General features: G+C 28.5%; 1 protein-coding gene across 1 annotated transcript; it reads right to left on the bottom strand.

Annotated features, from left to right (window-relative positions):
- Window positions 1-10,919: 10,919 nt before the first annotated feature.
- Window positions 10,920-12,139, bottom strand: LOC114399593. The gene has a single exon (XM_028361799.1). It carries the CDS (start codon window positions 11,970-11,972, stop codon window positions 11,190-11,192), a length of 783 nt encoding a protein of 260 aa, XP_028217600.1. The 5' UTR covers window positions 11,973-12,139; the 3' UTR covers window positions 10,920-11,189.
- Window positions 12,140-12,233: the final 94 nt, after the last annotated feature.

Raw genomic sequence — 12,233 nt, 5'->3', positions numbered from 1 at the left:
ATGCTTGTTTTTTTCTAGCCGGAGCTCATTAGACTTTTTGTAGTTTTCATATCATTGTTTAATCATTGTATTTGAAAATAGATGACCTACAAATTTAAATATAAAATATAATTCATACATTATATTAATCATGTTGGAGTATACAAAATAAAATAAAATACAATGAAAGGTGGAAAAACAAAAATATATAATTTTGTCTTAAATTTTGGTTGAATAAAATTATTCATCTTGTATCTCTTTATTTTTTAATTTTCTCCTTGATTAAATAAATATAATGACTTTTAAAATAAATTATTTGTTAGTATCTATATATTTACATAATACACATTTTTAACTCGATTCTTATGAAAAATTAATTTAATTTTCATATGTTTATTTATTTTTAATTAATTAACATTGTTGTTTGTCATAGTTATAATATTATTTGTTATAATTTAAACTCAATAAAATATAATAAATTAATTAATAGTAATTTCAAATATAAATATAATATTTTTTATTTTTATATTTAATAATTATTTTTGATTCAATCTTCTTCATCATAAATAATTGTTATCATTATAAACAAAGTTCATTTATTATCACTATGCTAGTGAATTATGTGTAGTGTGACACTTCATTGAAAATTCAAAAGTAATTTTGAGAGACTAAAATGATAGTATATAATTAAGTTTAAGGATAAAAATATAAATAAATGATTAAGTTTAATGACTAAAATAGTAACTAACACTTGAATTCAAAGACCAAATAAAAATTCAATTTTTTTACCTATGTCATGTGATAATTATCACACGACAATCATGAATTCTCATGTTATCACACGTGACAAAAATATATCAATATTTTTGTTGTACTTTTTGTAAATTGAATAATAAAATTTTAATTAAAAACCTAATGCTCATCTTCTAACAAAATTAAGGATAAAAATAGATATTTATGTCTTTTATATATATATATATGTAAAGGCTTTGATCTTTAATATAGAAGATTTGATGTAACAAATATTGATATATTTTAGTTACCTAAGACTTTGATCTTTTAAATATGCTGCTATTTTTAGTTACAAAATACATTAAATATCATTTATCGTGATTTTTTTTTCTGTAAAAAAATTGTTTCATTTCATAAAACGAGATAAACCTCAAAAAATGAAGGGTTCAACACTACTTTGAATACATTTTTTTTTCTTTGTTAGTATTATGTTCTTGTAAGCACGGAGTCATACTCAAGTTCGCATATGTAGTGACGCTGTTATAGCTTGGTCCCTTCTAACAATCAAGGACACTCTTTTATGGGTTAATTACGGAAATGGACAGATTTTAATTTTTTCTTCTAAGAACTAAAATTATACGTTAAAATATGATTTGTTTTTTTTTTCTTTTTTTCTAATGAAATCAAAGGTAGGGCAAGATTTCTATTTTTTTTTAAAGAATTGAAATTGAATTGTAGTGCACGATTTCAATTATGTTTTTTAAATGAGTTTTATTTTTTTTGTTAGAATTTACAATTTTCTAATTTTTTAAAAGAAGAAAATGACATTAAAAATAAAGTGTTATATGGATGAAATTTATAAGTTGAACAATATATAATAATTAATTATTATGCTTGAAATATTAAAGATTATAAAATATTCAACTTGGTTTATTACCTATAGACAATTACTACAATGGTGACCTTCATTTTGATATACTCAACATTTATTTGACCTATTTAAAACTAGTTCATCTATTTTATTATGTACGTGATTAATAGTTGATTTGTCTAATTGAAATTGTTGCATGTTAGGATCAAAAACAAAATTTAGACCCATATATTAAGACCAGTAATGATGATGATGTAAATGAAGATAATAACAACAAAGATAGTGACAGTCTTAGGATCAGTAATGACAACAATGATACTACAGAAAAAAGAATCCTACCAACTCAATTTGATCGTAAAGCAAGACAAGAATAAGTTGAACCAATTCAACAACAACAACACACAAGGAAGACCATGATGCCACACGTGAAGATTTACATGTGGGACATCATCCCACAAATAATTTTTTAATATATGTATATTATTTTCTTATTTTATGAAAAATTCCAAATATTTTATCAATCAGTCAAAAGTTATTAAAAAAATTAAAACAAGTATTACTTACGTAACACAATTTCTATTAAAAAATGTGTTAAAACACAATCTCTAAAATAATTTAAAAAAAACATATTGGAATCATATGTACATGTGTAATTTTAACTTTAATAATAAAAAAAATTAAAAAATTGAAATCATATATTCAAATATGATTTCAGTTTAACAATTTTCTGAAAAATAAAATCGTGTTTTAAAACATGATTTACTCATTTTTATAATTTTTTTTTAAAATATACTCATGATAATTTTTTTTTAAAAAAATCCATTATGATGCAAGAGCCCTCTTTTCCATATTCTCTTAATTTGAGGGATATACTTTGCCAATTCCCACATATTACCTAAAATTTCACTACCACAAGAGGCAACCTCCTTCGTTTCTATTGCCATTTGTCTTGTTCCTTTTCTTTTTTCTTTATTCCGTTTTTTTCCCCTTTCATCCTAATTAATTAATTCCATATTCCCCGTTCATTTTTCTTACTCTTTTGGGTTTTAAAATCTTAAAGAAAGCTGTGGGCTTTGATTATCGGTTTGTTTGGCTCATGACCGCAATTAAGCAAGCATTTATGGCCCTTTGGGCCTATTCACCTAATTACTATCTCATCTTTAACTTTGTTTCAATCTTCACCCATTCCTCTTTCGCGACTCTAATTATTATATTTTCTCGATAGTTGACCAAGTTCTTATCCGTCAAGTTTGATGTTTTTCAGCTTTAAGATTAACCCTGTCCACAAGGACTATTGTTGTTCTTCAAAGTTTATTTCCCAGATAAATAATTTTTCTTACAAAAAATAATAAATAAATTAAAATATGAAAAATATTAACTCACATTTTTTTTAGAGATAACATGTAATATATCATCAACAAGACTTAATGCTCTTCAAATAGGATAAGATTATCATGGAATAATTCTCTTTAAATATTTAACATAATTGTATGATTCAAATTTAAAATTATTAATTAAGTTGAAATAATTCATACTAATTTATTCACGTATTTTGTTATAATTTCATCCTGTTTCTTCTTCTATAACCAATTGCATATTTATATTTTAGATGAATTTATTAATTGTTAAAATATAAGTGTAAAAGTGAAATTATACATTAAAAGAAAATGATAAAGTTGAGTATTATATAAATGAAAAAATACCTATAAATATATATTTTAAAATTTTAAGTTAAAGTATAATGTCAATTCACTTCGTGATTTATTGATAAAAATCTTTTCAATATTTTATTTCCTTTAGTTTTACAACAAAAGGTACTGTGATTAAAGTTTCCCAACACTAAATTATTAATAAAATAGAAACAATTCGATACTTTTTTTAAAAAGAAAAATAGAAAGATAAGTAAATGGCATAAAAAAAAGGTTTTGTGTACAATTTTTTATATTTGTATGAACTGAAAAACAAATATAAGAGAGTTCATAATAATTCATTCATCATATTTAACCATTATATTCAACAATAATCCTTGAATATTTGCTTACCTTTGTACTAGCAATTTTTTCTTTTGGTGGGGAGGTGGGAATAACAGAATTATCTTTTCTTTCTTTACCGACAGAAGAATCCGAAACAAGAAAAAGAGGTTATATCCTGTAGCATATGCTAACTTAAGTCGACAGAGCAAAAGGCAATTTTCAATGGAAAATTAATAATTATTTTTCTCCTCGAGACTATTTATTATAGAATATAGACAAACAAATAGTGAGAAATCTCTGATTAGTCATTAATCACTGATGGGTATATGTTGAAGCTCACAGCTCAGCTTTTTGTTTGGACATAGTAAGAAAAGTAAGTATAGAGATGGCTCAAAAGCCATGGCAAGAATCAAATTCTAGAGAGACAAATAATATGACTGTGATATACTGACCCTTTGGCTGAAGGAGAGTGTGTAGAAATTAGAATTGCTGAAAAAGAGTTGGTAGTGGCAGCACCACTATAGCATTAGGCTATTTCCAGCCAAGCCACCTTGCACACACTAAGTCAGGCCTCTCTCCTCTCCAATATCAGATTCAACGCCGTGATTGATTTGTCCTTTCATGCATATATACATTTTTTAATCAAGACCTACCAAATATATTTGGGAAAAGAAAAAGCCATAAGGCATGCATTAAAGGTGAGACTATGGCCAAACGTTGAAAACGATGGCTTTTATTTGGTTAATATCACTACAACTCATCATATTATATATTCATACACTTCATCATTTTGCTCGGTAAGATTTCAACCCAACTCTTATTATCCAATTAACCCCAAATCTCATGCTCTTCTAATCTTTCGTCACTTTCACCAATATTACTAAAATCTAAAACCCATTTTCGCATATAAGAATTACATGACGCCCGAAATAAGAGAGAGTGGCAAAAAAAAATATAGACCAAACATAAAAAAGACGGTACTATGGACATAAGTTTTATTAGCGGCTTAAAATCAAGATCCTAGCTAGTGTTAATAATGCATTAATTAAAAACATAAGTTATTTGTTCAGTAAATATATAGATATTTAATAAATTATCAAATAAATTTTATTAATATATTATTTAGTATATACTATAAAAATGACAATTTAAATAAATCATATTTATTGAATTGCGGAATTCAATTTATAGACCTAAGATCTATATAGTTTAAGAAAAAAAAAATATACATTCAGACAATAAAAAAAAGTATTTTCGAACTCCGAGGCAAAAATTTAGAATACCATGCTTGGATTATTATTAAACACAAATCACAACTATACAAGTTTTGAAGAACATGTTCTCTATTTGTTAGTTAGAAATAAGTTAAATGTAAGTAAGACTATTATTAATTTAAAGTGACAAGATGTTTCTGGACAAATGAACCACTCGAAGCTAAAAATTCACTAACACACTCATGCTATTGAACAATGACTAATACACAAATTTTTATAATTTCGTAGACTTTGGTGTTGTATATCAACATTTTGGAAATTTTTCTTTCTTTCAATATTTTAGTCCCATTTTATTTGTCTTTGTTTGAGGTGATATATATACTTCTTGTAAAATTATTAATTACATAAATTGCTTTAATAATTTGACTTTGTTTGTCAAAAAAATACCCTTACTAAATAAGTTAGAATGTACTTGTGAATATGTTTAAGTATTTAGATGAGATACTAATAAACGAAAATATTATTAAAAAAATATTTTATTATTTTTTTCAAAATAAAAAATATATTGAAACTAATTAAAATACTTAAAGTGACATGTAATACATAACAAATGGAGTGAACTTTTTTCACAGGTTTTGAGGTAAACAACAGTAAATTTGCAATTGCAATAAAAGAAAACAGTAAATGTACAATTAATGTAACTTTTATTCTCTATTTTTTCATCTTTCCATCTTTGTAATATTGAGTGTAACATAAATTTGGTATTTGAAATTATAATAATAAGTTAAATTGCACTTTGATTCCTAAGTATAGTAACTATGTGATTTTATTCCTTCATGTTTTTTAATTGTATCAGATGGATTTCTCAGTATTGTAATTGTATAATTTTACTCTTTTAGATTTTAGTTTAGCTAATTAAATCTTTTAATTATCATAATTGTATGACTTTAGTCATTTTATTCAATAGATCAATATTATTCTTGTTAATATATAACAATATTTTTTTAGAGGCCAGATAGTTTTATTAATAGCCAATCTAAGCACAGGAAGTATATATATTAGATTAAAATCATACGATTGTAATTATTTGGCTGATATTTGTTTTTTTGAATTGCTTGATCCACTGATCAAGTGTAAGCTTTTCGGTTGAAATTGCCTTTAAACATCTATAGCAGCTGGTATTGAGGTCCGTGTTCGTTGTTAGACCATTTTTTAAAATAATTAAAAATTCCTTCAAGAAGTTACTAGAAAAATTGACCCTGAATTAATGTAATTCAAACACGCAGATAGCACCATCCTGAAGTGATAGGATTGGGTTAGTGGAGTTGAAAAATGGAGAAATGTGACAATTCAACTCGGGTTATTAGATTAATTAATGGGTAACCTTGCATCAACTTAAACTGTTGGAAAACGATGGAAAACACCCCGGAGATGAAACAAAATTCAAACGAAACAAAAGGATGTACAAAAGAAGAAACTCAAAATTCTAATATGAATTTTTTTCCACAGGTTGTCTATAGTAAAAAATGCATGTAGTATATAAAAAATACATTGTCCAAAATTTATTCTATTAATCATTAGTAACTAACACAATTTATCTAACTAATCATTAGTTAATTAAATTAATTAACCGTAAGTATGGTAAGAAAGTCCAGTGAGATTTGAGAGTATTTATAATCAATAACCGAAAACTAATCTGTTTTAAAGTCCAGTGAGTTCTACCTATTTTAACTAAATTCTTTTTTCGTGCAAAAAATTAGGAATCGAACCTTGATAATAATTCTTAATATATATCAATTATGTTACACTTTCTTATATATTTTTTAAAAAATAGTATAGTAAATGAATCATTGAAGATACTAGATACTAGTCTATCAATTTAGGTGTAATTAAATTAAGGTCAAGCCGATGATGAGCAAATTGGTCTGTTTCTTTAAAGTTTAAACTTATTTGTTAAGAAAATGTATTTTTTTTAATAAAAACAAACAGTTTTCTAATTTTTTAAATCTGATTCATGATTATTTTTAGTCGTAAGTTTGAATTCCCAACTCTAACATCGAATTAAGGTTGTCTGTGTAAAATCATCCTGTCATCTTTCAAATTAGTTGAGTAGTTAGATTAGAAATCCTGTGCAACTTTTTACAATGGAGAATACTTAGACAGAGACACAATCAGAGCTGTAACGAGTGCTTCCTTACTACTATCGGCATGTGGGGCTGCAATTTTGAAAGCTTGATAACTTCTTCCAACACCAAGATTATGGAAAGCAAAACTTAGCAGCATCACCGATACCTGTTTTTATATCCCCATCTTTTATGTAACATATATAAAACCTGTTTTTGGAGTAAGGGAATTGATCTTTACCATAGAAATTTGTTCTTCTATAAAAACAAATCAGATTTGAACGTGAAACTAAAAAACAATATTTTAATGTTTTTTTTTTACCAAACTAAAAAAATGATTAATTAATTTTAATTATTTTAAAATAAATTGTAACTAAATATTAGAAGGTGAATTCATTATGAGACTTAAAAAAGTAATTTAAAATCATAAAGTTTCATTTTCTATTAGAAATGCTCTAATAGGCTTCAAATTTGGTCTATATATTGAGAGAAAATAAATAAAGTAAACGTTTGAGCCAATGGTTTCCTTTCTCTCCCAAGGATCATGCCTTGAATTGTCATTGGTTTACGCTGTTGGCTTAAGATTTATGCATGGCTGGTCCATGACCTTCCTTTATGACTCAGTTATAAACTTTCTAATTAAAAAACTTCTATAAATTAATTAAGAAGATTTCTGATATACGAATACATTATTATTAATTGCAAGTGACCTTTGTTAATGAACTTAATTTTATGTACTTAGGATGACTGGTTAATGTCTTTTAATTAAGAAGAAGCTTTTAGTATTTAATTATTTTTTAAAATTTAATTTTTGATTCTTAAATAAAAGTTTGACCGGTTAATATCATTTAATTTTTATTAAGATGTTTAGTCTTCGAATTTGACAATAAAGATTTTTAAATTTTTAGAAATTTTAATTTTTAGTTTTTAAATAAAAATTTGAACCCATTAGTTTAGGATCTAAAAATCTTAATAAAAAAAGTTAAAAAATGTTGATGGGTCAAATTTTTAATCTTTTTAAATTTTGAAAAAGTTTAGGGACAAAGAGCCTAATTAATCCTATAAGTTTCATAAAGTTTTTTAAACAAGAAAATATTTTTAATATTGTAAATACATAAGAAAATAATCCAAATATACAGTGAAATTCTGCACGTTTGAGAAATTGAATCGAATTATGCATGTTGGCTTTGTTTTTACTTTTTAGAAATCTATAACAAACGGAGGCCAATATAAGTAATATATGCGATGGCAAAGAGAGGGAAGGACACCAATATTACATTTTTTAAATCATGGTATTGGTATAATCTTCACCTAAAATAGTGCTTAATCTTTATTAAAGATGGTAAGTACACACAAAATGAATTTTTTTAATATAATTTATTTCATTAAAAAATCAATCAATTTTTTTAAAAGTATTTGATTAAATGACGTAAATAGTTATCACTTATTTCAATCTATTGTTTGTTTTTTAATAATGTTTCTTATTATTTGAATGCAATGCAAACTATTAAAAAAAAAAGCTAGCACTGAGGCATTAATATTTTAGCCCTTCTTTTTGCCTTATATGATATATAAAGTACATACCATCATCGCCACCTTATAAGAAATTAATAATTAATTAAGGCCAAAACGTTAAAATTGTTATTAATTAAAATAATTTGACATGGCAACGTTGATTATGAATATGATGTATATAATAAGATATACAGGCAAGTGCATACTTAATAGATCAAAGAAGAAAACAAGTAGAAGTGCATCAATTTTCTTAAGCCGTACTACAATCTTCATTTGATTCGATGACAACAGAAGCAATTTTATAAGGTAGTGGAATTTTGGTTGGTGCATGCTGCTTGTTTGAGTCATCCATTTTGACTTTGGCTGCACAGCACAGGCAAAAAGTGCTTCGATTCAAGTCAATGAAATGGCAAGAGTTGGCATTTGTTGGGTAGGTTTTGGATAGTGACACCACGAAACTTAATTTTTTTTGTTAGTGTCTATATTTTTTTACAAAATTATTTAAAATTGCATAGTGATATATTATGGTGAATTGCTATATAATTTTTTTAGTAACTATTAATAATATTTAAAAAAAAATCGTACATATTTTTTCATAATCTTTCTATTTCAATTTTTAATTACATTTTTTTTAAAAGTTATATAATACTAAATACTAACTAAACATGTTCATGGAAATAATATTCTTAGCATGCGATTTCCAAAATTGCAATTTTATAGTACCACGAAACAAACATCCCCTTAAGTATTAATTTTTTTTTTGTCAACCTCCTTAAGTTTTAATCATGCTTGCATTAACATGTACAAATAATCTATTATTTAAAACATTTCACCAATATTTTACAGAGGGGGCCATCAAGCTTGGCTGAAATAGTTAGGCTACACACGGTTTTGCTTCTTCAAATTGAAGCTGTGAGGTTTTTATTGTTAGTTATGGGCCTGCAAGCTGATGAGTGACTTATATATTACCCATGTACTGAGAGAAAACATAAAAGCGCCACCTGTTTTCATGAGTTGCATGGTTCCAACTTCCAACACAAACTAGTGGGAGTAATTGTGATTGCACAACAACAAACTGATGTGAACAAATCATCAACTCTTGGACCCATTTTAACGGGACAAAATCTCATTTTGTCATGGGCGTCTGAGTTCCATTTCATTTGATTGGAAATTAATGGCATTAAAAAAAAAAAAATAGAAAAAATGCTTAGATCCATATCAGAGTATATCAACTGGTATTTGGGTTTAGAAGGAAAGACGATTGCTCACGAAAAGTTGAAAATGACACATTGATAACAATAAATTAGTAAGATTTATATAAAAGCACATAAATGTAACTTTGACGCACTTGGCTGTTATACATTGTAATTAATAAATACTACTAATATACTTTTGTTATCCATTATGTTTAAAGAATTAAATAATATATAATATATTATTACTAATACATTTTTTTCACAATTTTAATAAAAAAATCATATTTTTTACTCATTCTTAAATGCTTAACATAATGAAAATATAGATACTATTATATTCACTTTTTACGATTATTTTTCTGACATATATCCTAATGTCCATACCATTTTTTTATTCTTTGGCGAATTTTATCCTTAACATTTTATTTTTTGACAAAAGTTATCCTCAACTTTTGTGTCTTTTGTGTTTATTAATGAATAAATGCTGGAGGTTAGAATTCACAATTTGGTAAAAATTGGAAATAAAATTCTCAAATTAATTTGTTGGGGATAAAATTCATTAAAAAATAAAAAAAATGGGGTAAAAAAAGTACAATTAAGCCTAAAGAAAAATCAAACAAATGAAAGTTATGCATAATTAGAATGTGTTTAAACTAATTTTAACCATAATTTTACATTAGAATGTTTTAAAATTTGAGAATGATTTTTTTAATGGCATAACAAACAAAAGTTAAGACGTTAGTGGGCTTTTTTTGTACTTGTTTCAGAATACTGGCTGCTAAGTAGAGAAAAACAAAAACATGGTTCAAAACGACCCAAAACTATGGATCTCGTGAAAGGCCCAACCTTGTACTAGTATCTTCTTGGTTATTATGCAGATTTCTATATTGTGTTGCCCCAAAAATACCATTTAGAAACCATGTTGTAGTTAGTATCCTCTAAAACAAGAGTAGAGGAGGAAGGAGAAGGATTACCAAGATTCGAAGAAGATAGTTAGAAACAAAAATCATGAAGTGAGAATAATTTTGTGTGTGTGTGACAGTAAAACTGAGATTAGAACCGTGATATTATTGGTAAACTACCTTAATAATATTATGTAACTGAGATCAAGCAAGAGTGGTTATCTAGACACTATATACTTTCATCTTTAAATGACCAATTTAGATGACTTTTGATGGAGAAATATGACTTTCCTCAACCCACGTTAAAAATCAACTTCACCATTCTAATCCTCCTTTTTTTTAAAAAAAATATAAACATTGTAAACCTCATATTTACCAGTTTATGGGAAAAAATACAAATTAACAAACTCCAAAGAATATAATTTTTCCTTCTAGATTTTACGTATTTTTGAAAGTTCAAATTGACAAAGGGAGTAGAGGATACTACACATCAACAGAGGGGGTCTGAGATGAAAAATGACAAAGGGTAAGAAGAACAGGTAAAAAAAAAAAGAAACACAAACAGAGAGAGGGAGAAGAATTAGTGAGGAGCGATCTCCACCGTTGGAATGGCTACGAGAATCTCCACCGTCGATGACACTAGCAGTAACAGGAGCGGGAACTAGTTGGCACGTATATTATCATTTACCTTTCTACAGTGTGATTGGTTGGAGTGAGTTGTTGGTGAACACTTCTTTGAGTCACCAAACAGCACAAGAATCCCGAAGCCGACATTGCCAACCCTTTATTTCCCGCCAATTCCTTCACTCCGTTCCAATCCTTCAACGCCGTCGTTCTCGGCGACGACGAAGATGACGCCGTCGAAGACTCCCCTTCCCCCTCCTCCGTGCAAGAATTCTCCCAAGATTCGCTCGACAGAACTTCCTCCTCCTTCGTTTCCTTCGATTTCTCCTCCGGCGTCTTTCTCCGGCGCTGGTGTATCTTCTCTCCCATGAGGTCGCGGTACCCGATCGCCGAGATCTTCTCCAGCGCGGGGAAGCCGGAGCTGTCCATCACCATGGCGCCGATATTCATGACGCCGTGGAACCTCCCCGACGGGCGCCGGATCTGGAAAGCGCTGAAGCACGGCGTTGCGTAGTCGGCGTCGGGGGAGAACATATTGCTGATGAGGAAGCGTACGGTGCCGACGAGGTGGTCGCGGAAGGTGCCGACAGCGTAGATGGCGACGCAGACACTGGAGGTGTCGCCGGCGAGAAAATCCGGCGTAACTCGGAAGAGGAACTTATCGTTCCAGGTAGGGTTGTGGCCGCCGAGCTTGTCGACGCGTGTTCGGAGCTTGGTGGCGGGGTCGATCCAAGTGACGGCGTAGGTTTGAAGCCTCCGCCGTGGAGATGAAGGCGGCTTCAGGCCCTGCGCGGAGATCAAGTTGATCTCCAATACTTGATGAGTCCTCGCCGCCGACGGCATTCCTCTCTCTCTCTCTCTCTCCAGAACCTTCCTTACCACACCATTTTTATTCTTTCTTCGGTTTACGGCAAGATCAACGGACGTTATTGGCCAAGAAAGAATCAACGGTTGTGATTCCGGCGGAAGAAAGAGGGGGCAAATTAGTTTTTGAGAGGGAAAAATAGAAAGCCGTTGGTTTCAGATTCAGAGGAAATAAGTGTGGGACCTGCGTTTATATTTATTGGGCTTTTTTTATTTTTTTTTGTAGTTATTATTAGTTAG

This window comes from Glycine soja, chromosome 19, assembly GCF_004193775.1.
Source record: "Glycine soja cultivar W05 chromosome 19, ASM419377v2, whole genome shotgun sequence".
In the NCBI taxonomy this organism is placed as follows: domain Eukaryota; kingdom Viridiplantae; phylum Streptophyta; class Magnoliopsida; order Fabales; family Fabaceae; genus Glycine; species Glycine soja.
Note: the sequence above shows the minus strand (reverse complement) of the source record. Positions and strands in the feature narration are given on the sequence as shown.

What these genes read in the sequence shown, in the direction of transcription:
- LOC114399593 (XM_028361799.1), bottom strand. Translation starts at nt 11,972, where the DNA reads ATGCCGTCGGCGGCGAGGACTCATCAAGTATTGGAGATCAACTTGATC.